The sequence below is a fragment of the Phyllostomus hastatus genome, unplaced genomic scaffold (genome assembly GCF_019186645.2).
Source record: "Phyllostomus hastatus isolate PE091 unplaced genomic scaffold, TTU_PhHast_1.1 phas_scaffold_501, whole genome shotgun sequence".
Classification (NCBI taxonomy): Eukaryota; Metazoa; Chordata; class Mammalia; order Chiroptera; family Phyllostomidae; genus Phyllostomus; species Phyllostomus hastatus.
The window spans coordinates 53,217,423-53,239,214 of record NW_025334033.1 but is presented as its reverse complement, the minus strand read 5'-3'; the positions used below and the strand labels follow the sequence as shown (position 1 = coordinate 53,239,214).

Here is a 21,792-nt window from a genome sequence, read left to right as displayed (position 1 = left end):
ATGCGCTCTCAGTGGAAGCAGGGGAGCCAAGCCAGAGCCCCGGCCAATACAGCGGGAGCAGCTGGACTGACCCTCACTGCTGCAGGATTTGCAGGCCATTAAGTTTTGCAAGCTGTGAAGCATATGGAGCCTCAAGTCAAACAAGTGTTTCAAAGTCTACCAAAATCTGTGACACTTACTAAAAACATTTTTGCTAATTCTTTGCTGCTTGCATGTGAAGCCCGGAACTACACTTGACGAGGGCCTTCAGTGGTGACTATCACAGATGCGACTATTGCAAAATGACAAGACAGGAAGCGGCATGAATACTAGCTATCAGCCCTACTGCCAATAAAGGAAGAACCAGAGATGCTTATCAGTGAATTATGCTCTTAAATCACCCACACAAGGGAGCATCTCCTTCAATAGCAGCCAAAATCAATGAAGCTAAACATTTACTAGAAGGTCACGCTAAAAAATGAAGTCAATGTGTGATGAATTTTAAGTTCTTATTAGTTTATGTATATGAGTACCAGCTTTTTATAACAAAATGCCTCAAAGTTACAGATTTTAAAAATGATTGAGCACAAACTAAATCAAAGCCTTGGTATCCGTTTAAATCAGATTATAGAATACTTGGAGATTAATGCTCAATAATTATGGGTAAATGCATACCATTGGAGTAGAAATGTTGTCCATTGCTCATTTAGCAAATAATTTGGAACTTACTTCAAGGCAAAGTGAATACGGTCTCTGCTCTCAAGGAAGCCCAATCAACTGGGAAATTGACAAACTGTTAATTAAACTACAGGTTTAAATAATGTGTATTTAAATAAATAAATAAATAATAAACAAATATCTGCGGCTAATTCAAAAGTGTTCAAGCATGCACGGGACAAACAGAACACGTCTGAAGGCCAGACTCAGGCCACAGACCCCACATGTACCAAGCCCCTGGTCTTTAGGACTTGGGATGTACAGTATTTAACTCCGAGTCCCCCAAATTAGCACAGGGTCTAGTACAGAAAAAGCACCTGATACATTTTTGAAGAATAACAGCTGATATATATTAGTACTCACTGTGCACCAAGCACTGAAGCACTTCACATGTATCATCTCATCTCATGTCACCATCACAGCCTTAGGAAGCAGGAAGACTTGCTGAAGGTTCCAGGACTAAGAAGCTAGGGAGGCAGGTCTCGGGTCTGACTTCAAACTCAGGTCTGACTTCAGATTTCTTAGAAAGATAGAATCTCACACTTGGCAGTCAGCAAGGAATAGTGGTTAAGATCATATTCTTTGGGTTTCAGTTCCAGATTAGTCACTTGTTGTCTTGGGATATTATATATCTCTAAGCCTCCATATCTCGATCTGTAAAATGGGGATAATAAGGGCTAACTGTTCATAGGGCTATTGAAAGCGTTAAATGAGCAAATAGGCACAGAGGAACTCATCAACTGACAGTAACTATTCTTATTGTCCCAGTATTTTCCCCCTCAGGGTTATTAAATCATAGCCATCCACACCCACTGTAGCTCCTTTCTCCCCAGTCAGGCATATTCTGGTGAAGTATCTTGTTACTAGAGAAAAGACAAGGGAGTCCTGTAAGAAGTCACTTCAGGTATCAGATGGCTGCCTGCGAGCCAGGGCACCCTTGACAGGAATGAAAATGATCAAAACAAACGACAGTGCTCAGGCAGGGCAAGGGGCAAATTGTTCTCCTGCCAGGCTGTTCAACAGAGAAAGGGATAGTTATCTTGGATCTAAAGCTTCATCCCCACTGGAGCCTTCTGTTTCAAATCCCCTTAAGGTTAGAGCCAACTTTTGGAAAGAATAATTAAATCTGGAAAAAATGGGGTCAGCAGGTCTCAGAGTGCTTTCAAACAGGAAGCCTCAGAGCTGGAGGAGGGAAGGAGCTGCCCCCAAAGCTGCTCTCCTAGCACCGGCCCAGAGAACTGCTCCGTCCCAGGAAGACAATGCAAGAGCACGTCTCACCAGATAGAACATGACCCTCACTTTAAGTCATTACAGTAAAAAAAAAAAAAAAAATGAATCTACTCATAAATGGATGTCTCAGAACATTTTTGGCTTGTTTAATAAAAATTACTGTTATATTTAGTTATCATATAAAAACAGAGATTGCATTCATGATAACAAAGAAATGAAATACCTAAGAATCAATATCCTGAGAGATGTGTACAATCTATTTAAAGAAAACTTCAAAATGTTATTGAAAGGTTTTTAATAACTCAAAACCCAAACAATGTTCCTGCACATAAAATTGTAAAGATATCAGCTCTCTCTCTGTCTAAGATAATTTATGATCAATTCAATGACAATCAATATTTCTACAGACTTTTAAAAAAGAACTGAACAAAATAATTCTAAAGCTCATTTGGGGAAAAAATAAATGAAGGGATACTAGATCATTTTTTTTATTCACTTATTTATCCATTTAATAAATTTTGCATTTCACTTGACTTTGCTTTTATAGCTTTACTAAATGTTTCACATGCCATACAGTTCACCTTTTTGAAGTGTACAGATCACTGGTGTTTTAGTATCTTCTCAGAGCTGTTCCCCCAACAGCACTATACAATTTTCAACATCCGAAAAGAAACCCTGTACGCCCTAGCAGTCACTCACCTTTCCCATCCTCCAGCCCCACCCCACCCTGTCCCAGGTAGCTATTTATTCTATTTTTTGTCTCTAAGGATTTGTCTATTCTGAAAATTTTGTGTAAATGGAATTATACAATATCTGGCCTTTTGTGACCTGCTCTGTTCACTTAGCTTACTGTTTTCCAGGGTTCTGTAGTAAAGAATTTAACCTTGCCCAAACAGAGACCTGGCCTTTGTCCTCAGATTCTGGTAAGTAATCTCTAAACTCTTCAAATGTCTTGCCTAATACGAATGTCTTTGTTTGCCTTGGAGTCTTGGGTCAGCAAATAGTCTTACAAAGGGCATTCATCCCACTCCCGAGGGCTCCACCCTCATGATTTAATCACCCTCTAAAGTCCCCTCCTCTTAACACCAACTCATTTGGGGTTCGACTTCAACATATTTGGGGGAGACAGTTATTCCATAGCAGCGCCCTTATCAAAAATCAGTTGACCCTGGCTGGTGTGGCTCAGTGGATTGAGGGCCAGCCTGTGAACTAAAGGGTTGTGGGTTCGATTCTCAGTCAGGGCACAGGCCTGGGTTGTGGGCCCAGTCCCCAGTAGGGGGCACGTGAGAGGCAACCACACATTGATGTTCCTCTTCCTCTCTTTCTCCTTCCCTTCCCCCTCTCTAAAAACAAATAAATAAATAAATAAAAATCTTTAAAAAAATTTTTTTAAATCAGTTGACCACAGACATGCAGGTTTATTTCTGTACTCTCCCTTTTATTCCATTGATCTATATGTCCATACTTGCGCCCGGACTACACTGTCTTGATTATTGGGAAATGTGAGTCCTCTAACTTTGCTTTTCTGACCTAAATTTTTCTTATAAAAATAAAAATGTTCATACATATATATATGAAAAAGTTGAAACAATAGTTCATTAAACACCTGCACAGTGCCCTCCCCCTATCTAGGTTCAACAGTTATTAACATTTTGTTGTATTTGCTTTCTGACTGTCTCCCTCCATCCCCCTCTCTTCCCACCTCACTGTGAACACACACACACACACACACACACACACACCTCTTTATTGTTATTGAGTTAAACTATTTGAAGGCATGTTGCATACATTTCATCCCCAAACCCTTTGGCATGCATCTGAGAATAAGGACATTATTCTTACTTATTCCTATATAACCACAATGTCATTAATCCTCCAAATAAAATTAGCCAAAATGTCATAATGTAGTCTCCTATAACTCCATATTCAAACTTGTCCACATGTCCCAAGAATATCTTTTATAGTTCTCACCAGCTGAACCAAAATCCAATAAGCTTTTTTTTCTAATAAGCTTTTTACTCATTGCATTTGGTATATCTCATCAGTCACTTTTTTCATTTATTCTATTACGTTTTTTCTTTATAACACTGACATTTCAAAGAGTCTAGGCCACTCGTCCTGTAGAATGTTTCACATTCTGGATTTTTCTGATTGTTTCCCTGTGCTATTTCTCTTGTTCCTTTAGGTCCCAAGTTTCCTGTGAACTGGAAGTTAGGTCTGGCCTCATCACACAATGGAAACACCAGCAGTCGGACTGCCCCTCTACTAGAAATACCAAAGTGATGACAGCCAGATCCCTCCACTGTAAAGGTACACTTTTCCTTTTGCAGTGACTAATTTGTAAGTCTAACCTTTGAAACTACACTTCAATAGAAACCAACACATTTAAAGTTTTTTTTAAAGATTGTGAAAGCAAATGAAAGACTTCTAATAAGGAGGAACAGTGAGGTGGGGCAGGGCCACTTTTCACTAGAGAGTGAATTTAAATAAAGCAGCAATAACTAAAGCATAATGGCATCAAAGCATAAAATACTAGCATTGCAACAAAAACATGCATCATATAGGAGAAAAGAATGTGAGTTGGTAGTTACCCTGGAAATAAAAGTGAGTTCAATTGTCTCACTTTGCTACAAAATCTGAAGTTCTAGAAGCTTAATAAATGTTGTTAAGGCCAATTAAATTAAGATCAGGAAATAATTATTACTTTTTGACATGTACTCCATGCTGGATATTTATTGTTCTAAGCACTTTACATGATTAATTCATCTAATTGTCCCAACAATTTTATGAGACTAGGTTATACACTTTCCCCATTTTGAGGGGTTGGAGAAGCAGCAAGAAAACTGAGAGAGAAGTTAAGTGACTTGCCCAGGATGCACGACTAGTAAATTAGAAAGCTGGGAAAAGAACCCGGGAAAGCTGACTCCAGAATCCACTACTACTAATAATGATACTTGTGGTTACGGAGCCATGGCTAGTTAGGAATCAGCTTAGACCCTGGGTTCCCTGGGGACAAATTCTATACTCTATCTGGAATACCAAGAGTAGAGTGAGTAGATTGTTCCTTGAAACCTGGAGCAGCATCAGTTCTGGCCTGCACCAGGCTATTTATGAGCTAGCAACTGCTCATTACCTGCAATAATGAAGAATGAATGCTGCAAGAAGATCCAGCACAACTGAACACAAAACCCCTCCCCCACAAATGTGAATAAAATACTCAGCCTTGGAGTATAATATCATCTTACTTTTGTAGTAGATTTACCTTCTTAATTATGTTTTGCTAAGATTACTATTAAAGTCCGTTCCTATTCTCTATATACCGCAAGGAGAGCAAGGGGCCATTGACTGGTAGAAATGCTTCTCATGGACATGACTCTGTGAAAAATGAGAGTGGATTCTAAAAGCTCTTCCTTACCTCTTTCTTTCAACCCTACATCCCAGGTCTTAGTCTGTGTCTTGCTGATTTCCCATGTTAATTATTTTAACCTTGTCCTCAGTGGCCTTCTTTGTCTCTCATCACCATAGAAACCCATTCTGCCATAAGAATCATCTTTCCTGCCAGTTTCTTGGACCCGGGCTCTTTTAAGTCCTCCTTCATCTCCAAATTACCTGCTGAATTAAAACTAAGCTCCTTGATCTTGGCTTCTGGGACCTCCTCTAATTTGCTCCTTTTATTCTCTTTTAGATATGATACATTCCTGGAGCAGAGGTTAAAGCAGATCACTGTCAACCAAAATATTAACTATAGTAGCTAATATATTTACATAGTTCATTAGAGTTGAGTTAAACACATTCACCTACATTACCTTAATTAAGTGTTATAATCATGCTATTATATACGCACATACACAAGGCAGTTAACATGATAAGCATTTTAAGTTTGATAAAATTGAGGGCAAAGTAGTTCTGTCTTGACCATGATAATACAGTTTATTGGTGAAGCTATAGCTTGAATTTACATCTTCAGACTCCCAGATCATGCTTGTTACTCTACACAATGTGATCAAAAATCCTGCGTTGACAAAAAGAAATAATAATGGCTTTTTTTCATTTGGCTTATACCCTGTGACAGGCAGGATTCTAAGATTTCCCCCAATCTCTTCCCTCAACCCCCCAACCCTACACATTCCCTGCATAATCCCTGGGGCTGTGCATATGATGGGACATCAGTCCCCTGTTATGGTACAGTAGTCTTCCTTAATCCATGGTTTCACATACACAATTATGCCATTAAGTTCCAAGATTTGCAGAAGAAATACACATAAAATCAAAGTTAAGTAGAATCTGTTTAAACCTATGCCTGCAGTTTTAGAAATATTGGTATGAAAGCATGATGCATTTTCTCAAAAAATAATGTGTGTAAATTTTTTTGGCTCTGACCACTGAAAAGCCTTCCAAACAATAATCAACCCAGTCCCACGAGTGCTTGCAGCATCCAGATTTTTTTTCTCTAAATATCACTTTCTTGCCTAAAGGAAGACTCCTTGGAGAAATGAGTGATTCCAGGTCTGGAGCAGGAAAAGGGCTAGATGAACTGGAATATCTTGTCACACCAGCAACGGAGTCATACTGAGTGTGTGTGGAGGGGGTGCTTCCGCTGCTGCTCAAACTGGTGTGTTTGGTTTGGGAAAATTCAAAGAGTGGTACACTTAAGAGTATATGCACATTCCTGTATGCATGCTATACTGCAATTGAAAGTTTGCATTTACTTTTTATCATGGAAAATTTCAAACATATACAAAAGTAGAATACTACCACAAAGATCCATGTCCCTGTTACCCAGCTTCAACAGTGATCAAAACTCAGGGCTATTCTCATTTCATCTATACTGCACTCACTTTCCTCTTTCCAATATTTTGAAGCATATGCCATTTATTTTATCATCTCATCAAAGATTATGTCTAATCCATAATCTATGTAAAACACATACAGTCAGCCAATAGTTGTTGGTGTCAATTCAACACCAGGAGGCATCCCTAATTTGAGGGTGCGGTGAAGAAGGAAACTATTCAGTGCAAAGCAGCTCAATTGTGATACAGCACAGCTATGGGGCACCCACTAAACAGCTCTGCTCTGTTCCTTGAAGGCCTGCTTTGCACTTCTCAGAGACAGAGGGGAGCTGGCTGATATGGAGAGAAGTCCCCACAGCATCTCTAGTTGGTTTGTCCTCTTGCATTTGAGGACTCCAAATCTTCACAATTTGATTGGTCCAAAAGGCACTGTCCTGATTGGTCAGAGTAGAGCCACTCCAGTGGGTCAGAGCTGTACAGCTCTGATTGGATTGGGGTAGGTGTTGGGTGTCTTGGTTGGAACAGGATTCCAGAACTTCTTTTGTAAGGGCTGGCTCAGTCAGCAGAAAGAGCGCAGGCGGATAGCTCAGTGCTGGCTTCTCTCTGAAGTACAGTTTTCTGAGAGGCTCTTGTGTAGAAATGGCTGCAAGGCTGTTTGATTGTTTGTTTGTTTGTTTAATTTGAGCAAGGTGTTTTATTTTGTTTTTAATTTGAGCCATTAGCCACCAGAAGCCCTTTTTAGCTGGTGTCTTCTTTCTCAGGTTCATAGTTCTAAAGGTAACTTACTAAGGATCACACAATACCTCCCCAGGAGAATGTCTGGAGGTTGGGGTCTGCTGGTAAGGGATAGCATTTAAAGAAGAATTTTGCGTGTGAACGTTTTCAGTGTCCAGTAACTCTCCCTTCGCCAGTCTCACGACTTTCTATTGTTTTTAAACTCTTCATCCTTTTATTCAATGTAGCTGTCTCAGGAAGTCTGTTATATTTAGGAACCCCAAAAGTGAAATGAGTCTGAGTAGGGAATAGAATAAAGCAATATAAAAGGCCGCACCGCTTCGTTAACGCCCTGTCATTTTACAGCGGACGAGTGGTGCATTTGCTATTCTTAACGGAATCCCTAACCCCAGTTTAGTCTGGTTAGATGGAAGCGAATTGTGGTATTATTCAAAGAACTACAAATCCCAGCAGGCCCTACGGCTCGTGCGCCTGCGTATTGCGCGTTCCTTCCTTTTCCTAACTAGTCCAGGAAAGACCCGCCTCTCGGAGCTGTCGCTCGCGCTGAAAGCAAGCGGAAGAAGATGGCGCTCACCAGGTGGGTTGTTAATTCGGGTCCTCGATACGGAAGGGTCTGGAAGTACCCACTTTTTTCGTTTCTCTGTCCACACTCTCTGGGTGACGACCAGGCCCGTGGCACAGAGAAACGTGGGCCGAGACCACCGCTAGGTCCTCCCGCCGGCCGTCGGGGCGACTAGGCCTCGCCAAAGCTGGGGTCTTTTCTGAGTGGCTTCCCGGGTTGAGTTCGCCCCCTCACTAGGGCCGAAAGCAGCGGCGTGGTGAATAGTTCTGTGGCTGCAGCTGCGGAGGAGTCGTACTTGCTCTTCGCTTAAGCTTCTAGTGAGGGCGTGGAGAGCGTTCCCTCGGGTCCGCGGCTCAGTGGATGCTATGGGGATAGGGAGGGAATTGGCTTATTGGGGCGGAGTGGGGTGGGCGGGAGGCGACTGCCTGGGCTTAACGGCTGTTTGTCAGCTTAAATCTCTGTCTGGTCTCTGTTCCGAAACAAGGATTCCGGGGTTGGGGCCGAGGTATGTTAGAAATGGCACTGAACTGAGATTTTAAATTAGCCACAGTAGTGGCCGCTGTCTACTAATTCGCGCCGCTACTCCGCACTTAAACTTTGGACCTTAGAATTTCTTCCGTAGACCGGACCGCTTCAGATTTTTGTTGTTCCTGGTTGCCTTGGTAACCACGTGTAAAGTGGTCCTTGCCTTTATGAAAAAAGATGCTGAAGTGGGAGATTGCGAGGACTTACGTAACCCCTACTCGTCCGCGACCTTACTTCCCCATCTAAGTAGAAAAACTTTCCGTGCGAACCCAATAGGGAGAGTTGAGTTCAAAGAGGTGTTGCGAAGAAAGGAGTCGTTTTAGGACATCCGCCTGAGCTCCCAAAACACACTGCATTCTCACACACGTATTTCCTGGCTGATGACAGGGAAGAATTCTAAAATATTTGGATCAGAAAATTCTTTTGGGAATTGACTTTTGGTGACTTGCTCTATCCTAGGACTTGTATGTAAACAAGAAGGAAATCTGACAGTCTTCGGCTGTAGGAAAGATGGTGAGCCAGGCATACAGATATGAAACAAAGAACTCACAGTGTTTGTGTAGTGTTAACCTTAAGTGCAAAAAGAGTTAGATGGAATGAGCTGAATGGAGAGTTTCCTTTAGTAAACATTGTGGGCATCAAATATTTGATTGAGTTCCCTCCAGGTGGGAAGCACTATGACAAAGACGAGTGGAGTTATGAGGAAAGGTTTTGTGGAAAAGGTGAAATTTGAGGACACACAGGAAAAGTACCAGAGATGATGCGGGTATTGTGTGCTCAAAATTGCAGTGGCAGTCTGCAGTCTTTATATAGCTTGACTTGGGGACTGCATAGCTTCTGATTTTGCAGAGTGAGTTCTAGCTGATTTGAATTTTAGAGATGGTCTCAAGTTTCTAGGTGAAGTGTTATTTCCAAAATCTACCAGGGATTAATACTAGGGACTTAACATAGTGATGTGTTACAGTCTTGTCACCAGTGATTGTTACTAATTAAAGATTTAAAATCATACTGGTTAATTGTCTAAATTCAAGTGTATGAGGGGGACCCCCCCAAAAAACGGAATTTACTTATAAAAATTGTGCATTCTTAAGTGTTTAAATTTCAGTCACCTTCAGAGTATTTTCTACCTGATGCAATACATCTATTAAGATGGTTTACCCACTGCTCACAACAGTTTTTGAACTTGTCGATTTTGATTTTGTGTTTCTGCTGTTTTTTGTTTTACCTCTCCCACATTGGCCTTTGAGGACTTTTTTCATTCTAGTCTTTCCGGGAGATGGAGTAAATAAATATGGAGGATTGGGCACAGAGGGTCATGCCATTTTGGGTCAAAAACTGCTGAACACTCAGCACAGTGTAGGCAGGTGCACTCGTAAATCACCTGTCATGGAATGGGCAAATGGATTGAAAGAGTCTTCTAAAATATTCACTGAACACGAACACAGCCTCTCACAACAGCACCAGCTGGTTCACTGATAGAGATGGGTTCCTAGAACACTCACCTAGTGGGGGAAGACTGCACTACAAGAGGTCTGCCTTCCAGAAGATAATTCCAGTTTTGGGGAGTACCCCCTCGTAGTTAAAGTTATGTATTCAGTAATATCACTTGTGTGTAATGTTTTTTTAGTGAAGGGGAAGTACATTAAGAGGTCTCAACAGTATCGCTATTGACATTTGGACTGGATAATTCATTCCTTAATAGAGCTGTCCTGTGCACATAGTGAGATGTTTAATAGCATCTTTGGCCTCTACCCACTAGATGCAGGTGACACCCTTACTCCCTTTCCACCCCAGCCCCCAAATCCTGATAGATTGTCTCCAGACACTGTCAGATATCTCCATTGTAGATGTTTTGCCCCCAGCGTCCCTCTATATGTCTCTTCTCCCCTTTCCCCACCAGGAGTGTGCTTGTTCGTGAGAATGTCAGCCTTTGTAGGGAACAACAGGAGACCCTCTGAAAGGCTCGAGTATGTTCTGACCTTAATTTAGGCTGGTTTACCGGTTTACTCGATTTCCAAACTCTACTTTGGCAGGCTGCCTGCTTTTTTATCATTTTAATGAGTAGTTCTTCCTATAGAAGGTAAAGAAAAAAAGAAACATAATAAAAATTTGGCTTCTTGGTAGTTGTCTTTTATCCATGGTTCACTGAAAATAGCTATGGTTATTTATTCTTTGGACTCCATTTATTCATTCATTCCATTATTTATTGAAAGTCTACCATGTGCCAGGCAGTGTCGTAAGTGAAGGTTTTACAGTATTGAATCAAGACTACTCCCTGCCTCACAGAACTTACATTCTAGGAGAGACAAACTATATATGAGTAAATAAATTATTAATGCAATTAGGTAGTAAGTATTAAGAATAAAATAAAGATGTGAGGTGGAGGTTTGGACAAAGTGGTCATAAAACAGCTCTAGGGAGGTGTAATGGAGCAGAGACATGAATGCCAAGAAGCAAGCACTCAATAAAGATCTGGGGAAGAATTTTCTATAACAGCACTATTACGTTCTTAGTACGTAAATAAACTGTTTTATGGCAGGAGGAGTAATAGCAAAAGTAAAGATCCTAAGATGGCTTTAGGAAAGGCAAGAAGGCTATAGTGACATAAGATGGTGAGTGTGAAGAGTAAGAGTGAATTTATTTCTCCTGCAAACATTTCAGTAGCCTCTGCTGTGAACAAGACAATGCCAGAAGAATTAGGGATGAAAGAAGCAGAAGGCTTGATTCCTGTCCTCAAGTTGCTTACAGTCTAGTGGGAGAGGGGAAAAAGGTAAATGAAGAAAGTATTGCAGTACAGTAAGATAGTGTTATAGTAGTGGCACACAAAGGGCCTTGTTGAAGAAGGGATGTGGGCAACTAACTCAAACGGGGAATCAGAACAGCTCCAAATAACAAATGTTTATGGAACAGAGGTTGAGTGGATTTTATCAAAGTTTATAACAACCCTATGATGTAGGTAGTCTTTTGATCTGCCAAAACAGGTTCAGAGAGGTGAATAGCTTATCCAGGTCAGTAAGTGGCATAGATATTAGATAGTTTTAACATATAATTGCAAAAAAATTTCATAACGTTTTAAGTAAATTTACAATTATGTGTTGGGCTGCATTCACAGTCATCCTGGGCTGCATGTGGCCCATGGGCTACAGGTTGAACGCCCCTGCGATTGTCAAATTAAAAAATGACAACAGCCAACCCAACAGTAGCCCTCCGGTGTGAATGGGTCAAAATTATAATTTTTTTTGTCAGATTAACAAAAAATATCTTTTTTGATGTGCCACGGAATTTTAATAACTAGTTTATGTGTGCCATAAGATGATAAAGGTTGAAAAATCACTGGTTTAGTAGAAAGGCTGTTTTGGATAAAAGAAGGACAAATTACATCCTTAGGCTCTAAGTCTAACCTCTTAAGTTTTATTTACTTCGTTTTTAAAATTGATTTATTTATTTATTTACTTTAGAAAGGGGGTGAGAGGGAGAGAAACTTCAATGTGAGAAACATCAGTTGGTTGCCTCTTGCACACATCCCAACAAGGACAAACCCGCAGCCTAGTCATGTGCCCCGACCAGAACTGAGTGGGCGATCTTCCATTTTGTGGGAATGATGCCCATCCAACTGAGCCACGCCGACCAGGGCTGATCTCTTAAGTTTTAAATTGCTTTCTAAACTAAATACCCTTGTGAAATCGCACTTAATTAGGCAATTTGTGTTTCTTTCTCTTATCATCCTCTTTGTTAGATTCAGTTCTAATCTTTGTTGTTTTATATTGACACTAAAATAGTTAAAAGTAAGATGCACAGGAGTAAAATAGTTAAAAATGAGTATGAGCAGAGACACTAAGAAAATCATATGCTGCTAGACTGTTGGCCTCTGGGTAACTGGGAATGTTTACTTGCTTGTTACCTGAAATGAAAACTGGAAGCATAAAAACTCAATAGTTTGTCTAATATGTGAAACATCTGTTAATTTTTGTTTCTGGGTACCATTTGCCTGCCTTCTAGTCAAGTGTTTTTACTGTATGTCTCTGAGTACTTATTTCTTTCCAGGCATACCAAAATGACTAATGAATTCTGCCTTAGATATCAAAAACTGCACTTTCACTCAAAGGAGAAAGTCTTGCAGGAAAACAGTCTCTGGTGGCCAAATTGCAATAATCAAATTCATTGTAAGAGTTTTTACAATCTGACTTTTATTATCTTTGCTTATAGCTTTTTACCTGCACCTACTCAGCTGTCTCAGGACCAGCTTGAGGCTGAAGAAAAGGCAAGATCCCAGAGATCACGACAGACCGCGCTGGTGTCGTCCCGCAGGGAACCTCCCCCATACGGGTACCGGAAGGGCTGGATACCTCGGTTATTAGAGGTAAGTATGGGCCTTCAGTTTGGATTTATTAAATCGTGCTGACATACTTTGTAGTACCTTTGTAAAATAAATTTAAACCCTAGAATCTCCACACATGAGTGTCAAGTATGATAGAAATTCTGGTTGCAACCTCTCAAGACATATATTTACTTCTCTTAGAAGATTAATCTTTTTCTTCTTATTATCATCACTGCTTTGTGATCACTGGAGAATTGTACTGATTTATATCTCTTCTTACTGCCAAACTATTAAACATGTACAAAAGAAACTAGTATACTTTTCATAAATCTAGGGATTATAGCATATGGAAAATAATGGGAAAGTAAGAGAGGAAAAAAATGAAAGAATGATTTCATGTTTGGATACTTTTCCCTCCCTCCTCCTCCCTACATGCGCAACACCATATAACCCTAAAGAGACAACCGTCCTCCCTGGAAAACTCCACGGTGTTCCTTTTTCCAATTTCTTTCCCATTGGGTATAGTGGAGAGAGCACTGACAAGGAGCTTAAAAAACAAAACTGGTTTTGCATCATACAGTGTTACTATTTGTGTGACCCCAGGCCAATACTAACTTTTTTCATCTGTTGTCTTGTCTTCATTTTGAGAATGTTAATATATGCCTAATGTACATATTAGATAAATTTTTAAGAGGTATAAGAGAATTTGATGGTTGATTTGGAGGCATGAAGGGGTAGGAAAGAATCTAGAATGATCTTTTTATATATTTAGCTTGTACGCAAGTAATAAACTTCTTTGGCAGCATCTATCCTCCTGACTACTCAAGATCCTGTACATCAGTTCAATGCATATTCCTTTCCCTAATTCCAAGGCACACTTTCCCATACTTGTCCCCTTCTTTAATCTAGGGGGGAAAAGCAAACATTTGATATTTAATTCATTTTGCCTCCCCAAGACCTCTTCTGTATCATCAAGCCTTTTTCTTCTCCCAAAATTCATTCTGACTCCTGCAGATTTTCCTCTTTCGTGTCCCAAGGAATAACTGCCCTGTTAAAAATCTTTAGTTGCCTATACCATTTATTTTTGCACCCAGTTATTTTCATTTTATCACTTTTTTATATTCTGTCATATGGTTATGATTTTTACACATGTGAAGGGTTTATGCCCATAGCTTTTTTCCATGTGTCTCCAAGTATAATCATAGTGAATGAACTAAGTATTCATTGGATTGAAACTTGTTGCTTAGCACCCTGCAAGAAGCCATCTGTATTCTCAGCCTGTTCCATGTTTGTCATACCTGTCCCATGTTTGTCATGCCCCCTGCCTACCAGAACTCCATGTAAATCTAGAAGAGGAACATGCAACTAGATCATGTCTTCTAAAATGTTCCGTGTTTTTTTTTTCCTCAGCTGTTCTCTGGCCCTTAGTAATATTAGAATATGAAGGCCCATCTTAAATGATTTTTGTTGTTGCTTTTGTTTTTGCTTATAGTGTAATTTGTGAGAAGCAGAGCAAAAGAAAAGAGTACCAAGGAGACTAGTATGGGGTAAAAAGGTAGTGATTGGCATATCTAATAAAGGACTTGAGTGTCTCTTTTTGAGGTATTATAGATACTCATTTGGCCTCAAAGATTGCAGGTGGCAAGCATTATTTTACATACAACAGAAATCTCATCCTTGCTTCCATTTCAGCATTATGATATTCAAGAACTATTAGCTTTTTAAACTCTTAACTTGACTCTCAGAGGTTCCATATATCCTGGTGGAACAGAACAGTTTATTTGAAAATCATACCAAAATGGCCAGCTAATCTTGAAATACCATGAATGCTTCTCAAGGGGAGTGAGTGTTCTGCAGAAGAAAGCATTTTGTTCTAGATTTCAAAGTAAAAGCTCTGATTTTCTGGCAAGCTTAATGACCATATAATGTCACGTCTGTAGTTCTGAGGTGCTTATTGTAGCTAAAGGACCCTAGCAAATCTGAGCATGTGAGAGATTGATGGTCTGGGTACAGGTAGCACCTTCTTTGGAAATGCTTTAACTGTTTCTGCCTAATTTGTAAGAAAATGTCTCCATCAGCTTTATTGTTTGCTTTTAAAAAGGCCAAACTTTTTTTTTTTTTTTTTTTTTTAGCAATTATGCATATTTTACCTAGGGAATCATATATCAGTGATTTACTGAAATATTTCTTGAAGGGTGAGGTCTTATAAAAGTGGTTCTTTTAATAACTTATTTTCATCAAACTCTCTCTAAATGATTCATTTTAATATGTTTTCCTATCATTTCTTAGTAGTGATTTGCCTTTTTTTTTTTTTTTTTTTTTTGAGCTAAAAGAAAAGTGTTTCAATTCAACAGCAAATACAGAGGCTGTTTTGGAGTCAAAAGAGCTGGGTTCAAGTCCTGCATATGCTAGCCGTGAGACCTCTGGAAAATCCCCTAGCTTTTCTAAACTCTAATTTTTCCCATATGAAAATAGGAGGTTTTGAAGAATTATAAGAATTAAATGAAATAATATAAGTATAAATTATATTTTGTAAATTATAGTAATGTAATAAGCAAATATTATTTTAACAAAATTATATTAACTTTCATGTTTATTTGATGTTAGCATAGCTTTTTTTATATTAAACTTCATTGACAGACTTTACTTAGGTTGTTCTACTTTAAAAGTCTTAGTTCTCCTAAATAATTGTATATATAATCACCATTAGAAATGTGATAATGCTTATTTCTATTTTTTCCTATTCTATTTGTTTGCTTCTCATGGAATACTGAATACTAATATCATGTTATTAAAACTGGTTCCAAGAAAAAAAATTCTTATATTTCTGCCATAACTGTAGCTTGACCTATTCCTCACTAAAAAAATTATTTATGCTAAAACTAAAAATCTTTTCCTTCTCTTAAACATTTTGCTTAATTTTTCTCTGCCAGATACATAAAAACCAGATTCTTTGCCATGATCAAGAAGCCCTTCCATAATTTAGTGTTTGTCTTATCACCTATGTGTCTGGTCCTCTGTCCTCAATAAGCTATGGCCCCACTGGACTCTCGTTTCCTAGAACGTGCTAAGCTTATCCTTGCAGCAAGGCATTCACACTTGCAGTTTGATCTGCCTAGAAGATGCTTCCCTCAGGTCTTCCCATGACTGACTTCTCATTATTCAGGCTTTAGTTCACCTTACCGCTTCACAAAGACAGTCCCAACCATAGAATCAAAGGTAGCCCCTCTTCCAGTCTTGGTTACTTTCAAGGCATTTATCACAAGCCAAAGATTATGCTTTTTGTATCTTTACCCAGTAGAGTATACACTCCCCAAGATTAGAAAACTGTCTTATTTATTGCTACCCCTCTAGCTTCTTGCATAATAAAAGCTTTGTCATTATTTGGTGAATGAATGAGTATAACTTGATTCTCAAATTACTATTATATTTTTTATTTCTTTTCAATACATAGGATTTTGGAGATGGAGGTGCTTTTCCAGAGATCCATGTGGCCCAGTATCCACTGGATATGGGACGGAAGAAAAAAATGTCAAATGCGCTGGCCATTCAGGTGGATGCTGAAGGAAAAATTAAATATGATGCAATTGCTCGACAAGGACAGTCAAAAGACAAGGTAATCCTCAGTTGTTTTTTCCCCATTGATAATTATTTTGTGAAGAATTTTTTTAAGTGTGTTGAAATAATAAATTTCTGTCCATTTAGTTTATGTTAAAGGTAGCAGTGAAATTTACTTAGGCTAACTGAAGATAGGGCCTCATAACAATATGAACATGACATTATGATTTCATAACAGCAATGACTTTTTCCTTTGAAATTTTCCAAATTGATGATAGCTTATGTATGCTTAGGTTTTTCCTTATTTTACATTTTAAAACAATTATTTTATAGTGCTAACCTTTTTTAAATGCTAGCAAATTTTTTTAAATATAAATCCATATATAATTTTGCCTAAAGTATCTTCTCTCATATACTTACAGAGTACGTACATACATAGATACTTAGCTATTTTATAGTTCATTTGGCTATAATAATTACACAGACTTCTTTTTTCCTCGGTTAAGTATAAAACTGGTACTTGGTATCCAGATTTAGGATGGCCCTGCTTATAAAGTAATTCAAAGACCAAAAATAAAACGTACTTAAAATAATTTCATCCCAGAATGGCTACACTTAAGCAAGAAACTGTTTTAAGAAGACCTAGTTTTGTTTTGTTTTGTTTTTCTCATAACTAAATGCTCCAAATAGAAGTAAAAGATTTCTTTAGAGTTGAAGATATTGGGGAAGATACTTAAGAGCCTTCAGTACCTGGCTCGATCTCTTTCCTGGTTTTATTTACCCTCTAAAATAGCATGGATGGTAACCCATCCTTTGTTCCTAGTCCTGGCTGATGAGTTTTTTGGAAAACAGTTATGCAGTCAGGCAATGTATATCTCAGGTTTCAACTGGGCTCCCTTGGTGTTTCTCCAACTTTTAACTCCTTCTCCTGTCTGTCCCCTCTCTATTTCCATATCCATACCGTAGGAAAATTGTCAGCTTTCTTTATCCTGCTCTTGTCTTTTAGTCTTGACATTTCCTTTCATCTCTGTAAGAAAATCTCCTTTCCTACCTAAACCTAGTCTTGCCACATGTATTTTAGTGTTGTTGTTTTTTAATCTCATCCCTTTCCCTTCCCTTTATAACACCACCTTTTCTTTATTCTTCTTAAGGTTATACCTTTAAGTTCTCTTCCGCTGGCTCCTTCCTGTTAGCATTTGACTATGCTTGCTTTTTTCATCTTTTGAAAGAAAAGTTTGTCTCTGACTGCCTTAAGGCTCCCTCTACCTACTGCCAGATTTCCACCTAATTCTCTTCCCTTTCCTTCAAGCTTCTTGCAAAAGTTGTGTTCTGCTCTCGTTGCTTCTTCCCTGTGGTACGGCTTCACCTTAACCAGTCTGCTGAGATAGATCTCTGGTGAAGGTCTTTAAGACTTTTCTTTCTCACAGTGCGTTCTCTTTGACTAAGGTAATTCATTCCCTTGGCTAAAATGTCACTCGTGTGCTGATGACCGTCAAATCTGTGTCTGCACAGTTTTCTCTCCTGGGCTCTAGGCCCTTGTAACGGCAAATCTATCCAGATTTCCCCAAGTATTATCTCAAATCCTAAGGCATAACTAAAAGCATATCCTAAGCATATCCCTCTCTCTAAAAGCAAAATCCTAAGGCATGAGCTAAAGGCATAATTTTTCACTTAATCTACCTTTCTTATTCTTTAATTCATTGGTACCTTCCTAATTGACTATACTAAAAGCCAGGGAGTTGTTCTTTCCCTTTTATTTAATGATTTAAAAAAAAATCACAATAACAATATATTCTTATGGTAAAAGATACCAGTACTACAAAAGTATATACAGTCCTGCCTACTTCTCCCACTTCCCAGAGGTAGCCACTGTTACTACAATGATATATAGCCTTCCAGACCTTGGTTATAGGTATATATGTATATGTATTCCCACTTTACACACACACACAAACGTATATATCTTTTTTGCATGAATAAGATTTTAATACTCATAATTCCCATAGACTTGCTTTCTGTTACTTAAAAATAGATTTTGAAGATCTATGTTAGTATCCATAGGTCCACTTCATTTTTTTAAAAATTTATATAGAATTCAATGGTGCACTTGTCCCCTAATTTTTTTTAATTTAAGCATTGGTGGTTTCCATTTTTTTAGTTTTGTAAACACTATTTAATTCAAGACACATATACAAACATCTTTTGCACGTGAATATTTTTGTATAAAATAAATTGGATTTACTGGGTCCAAGAATACTCAGATTTCAAGTGTGACACATATGCCAGTATGTTCTCTAAAAAGCCTTTGCTTATGTCCTGGCTCCTGTGGCTTACTTGATTGAGCACTTACCTGCAAACCGAAAGGTCTCAGGTCTGATTCCCAGTCAGGGCACATGCCTGGGTTGCGGGCATGCGAGAGGCAACCGATCGATGTATCTGTCACACATTGATATTTGTTTCCTTCTCCCTCCCTGCCCCTCTCTCTAAAAGTAAATAAATAAAATCTTTTTAATAAAAAGCCTTTGCTTAACAATCATTCCATTTTTGTATGTTTCCCTCAGACCTTCCATCTGTGTAGGCACCATGATCTATCTTATTTTCTTAACACCTCTCAAGTGTATTCCCTTCTCTGCCACTTAGTTCAGCCCTTATCATTTTTTGCTTAAGTTACTGCAGCAGAATCTGAACCCATCTTCTTGGCATTTGTCTTTGCCTACCTGAAAAAACAAATACATCCATGTTTCTCTGTTTATCTTTCTCTCCTTGAAATCTTGTGTACTTGAAATCTTTCCACAGCCTTTAGGATAAGAACCAGCCAAGGTCCTTATGGCATACTTGACCCCTTGTTTACCTTTCTACCCTATACCCTAGCTTCAGCTCTCATGATTAGAAAACTGAACTCCAAAAATAAAAAGTCCAGTTTTAGCCATTCTATTTATTTTCAATACAAAATAACCACCATTGTAGGTGGTTGTTAAAGAAGAAATAACTTCCAAGTGTTCCCTATATACCACGAGGAACTACTTGCAGTTCTAGTATGGTACATTCTCTCTTACCTTGGGAACACTCCACACCTGCCCCCCAGAAGCCCTGTGCTGAGAAAAGCCCTCCCCCTATTCTTTGTCTTAACTAAACAACTATTGCTTTCAAATTACAGCTTGCTCTTCACTATTCCAGGATACCCACCCTGATCTTCCTTGGCTAGATTAGGAATCTTCCTCCCTATTCCCTATATTTACTCTATCATAGCAGTCATCACCTTTTGTTGTAATTATTCATTAACTAGTGGTCTGTCATTGGCTGTAAGCTCTTAGAGGTCAGTGATTATATTTTCCTCTTGGGCACCTAACTTAGTACCTGACACCTTGACACACAGGCATTCTCCAGTGTTTGTTGAAGGAATGATAGCAGTTTTCATTGAATAATAGAAAACCACTTCTGAACCCAGTAAGGAAGCATAGCCCACTCCTGCAACAGGAAAAACAGGTCCCTGCCTATGCAGGACAGACACAAAATTTACCCTGTGTGATGGAGGCCTCACTCCAGCTGCCTTTGTTCTGGTGTATCTCTCCATCTTTGGAATGATCACTACGTATTGATATGTGCTGCCTCTCCTCTCTCATGTTAGGGAAAAGCATTTTAGGACAATAATTTGGCATTGGCAGGTCATGTAATTTTGAGTGAAATACAGTTTCAGTCCATTTTGCATTTTATTCCAAGACTGGCAACCACAAATTTTTGTCGGATTTCCAGAGAATATCTGGAAGTTTTTTTCCTTCTTTAATGACCATGTGTGTTGATGATTATTTTGTATTAAAAGTAGAGTAGAAATGTTAAAACTGAACTGTTTTAGATTTTGCTCTCTAAAGAGTTGTTCCTTTATACAGTGAAAGCCTTACATGTTTGCCATAGTGCAAGCACCAGAAATGAACCCCAAACTAGTAGTTTATAGAGGGATCACTCTCAGGTTCCTAATAATCCTTACCCTAATGAGAGAATCTAAGCATGTGTAGGGACAGGGTATAAAAGCTCCACCTTTTAATTTGCTGTAAACCCAAAACTGCTTTAAAAACAAGGTCTTAAAACCAACAGCTACAAAAGAGCACAATGAAGATTCTTTAAAAAAACAAATAGAGCATTCAGTGAATGTAAGAAGAAAGATACTGAATAGAGGGACTCCCTTGACTGTTCTAACATTGTTTCAGGTGGATGTATTTCCTTGCTGGACTTTATGCCCTGGAGTATACAGTTAAATTCTTTATATAGGTTTAATCAATATGTACTTTAATTTTTTTAATTGGATAAATTAACATGGAGTTTTTAATGCATTTAATAATTTGACATTAACTGAGTAGCCATTATGCATTGGCATTTGGCATTCAGGACACTTCTTGATTGTTTGGGACTGTCTTCAGCATTGTATAACATTTAACGTAACTGGCACTACCTTTTAAATGCCATCCCCATTGACTTAGCCAGACATAACTCTCATATTTACAAAGGCCTGGAGAGGGGAGTTGGAAGTGGCAGTAGTATTCTATTTTAAAATCACTGGCTTTTCTCATTTAGAAGAAGGAATTGGCTACTAAATACAAAATGAGTTTTTAAAAATCTTATTCAGGAAGCTAATATGCCTAGTTCTTTATATAGTTTGTTGGATTATTGAATTTGTAGTATAGTACAAATATTTCTGATTTATATCAGAGGAATCAGTATTCTTCAGAAACCAGAGAGTTCTCAATGAAACATTAGAAGAACAAGAATGGAAATGCTAACGCTAGGTATAAGAGGTGAAGAACAAGGCAGGATTCCAAGGTATAATATTCTAGGGCAAGTCTAAGGCCACTGATCTATTATCCGTGTAAAGTAAATACTGTGTGCAAGACTTAATGGTAATACAAAGTGGGGAGGGAAAACATTTCTTGAAGTAAATCTTGGTAGAACTACCAAGATATTTTTCAATTGTAACTTGAGTGATAAGTCTTAAAATAAAAAGCCTTTGTGTTTACATTTTTCCTTCCAAAATAGTTCCATAGGGAAATGTTCCATGATACTACCTAAAAGATGCCTTCAACCTCTCCTGCCTCCCCAAATCCAACAACTTTAACCCCAAGATGATTTTGTATGCTATTTATTACCTTGTTCGTGTGACTTCACAAACTGGCTTTACCTAAAGGTAGTGTTTTCTTTCTTCCTCTGAAGTGCATAAGGGCTATGCCATACAGCCCTTATGTTAATAGCCATACACACATAACATGTTATAATGCACATATGTTAATAACCATAAACATATTCTATAAGCAAGACTATGTTTATAGTCATTTCCTTTAATCAGTCCAGTTCTTTGCCAGCTTTCAGTAATTAAAAAGAATTTTGTT

General features: G+C 38.5%; 1 protein-coding gene and 1 pseudogene across 1 annotated transcript in view; both read left to right on the top strand.

Annotated features, from left to right (window-relative positions):
* LOC123807907 lies at nucleotides 1-461 on the top strand (annotated as a pseudogene).
* Nucleotides 462-7,967: 7,506 nt separating this feature from the next.
* The window catches only part of SNW1 (SNW domain containing 1), a 29,778-nt gene continuing 15,953 nt past the window's right edge, over nucleotides 7,968-21,792 (top strand). Inside the window, exons 1-3 of the mRNA XM_045822796.1 lie at nucleotides 7,968-8,028; nucleotides 12,745-12,898; nucleotides 16,311-16,472. Coding sequence (XP_045678752.1) covers nucleotides 8,015-8,028; nucleotides 12,745-12,898; nucleotides 16,311-16,472 — 330 coding nt within the window. The 5' untranslated portion in view covers nucleotides 7,968-8,014. The remainder of the gene's footprint in view (nucleotides 8,029-12,744; nucleotides 12,899-16,310; nucleotides 16,473-21,792) is intronic.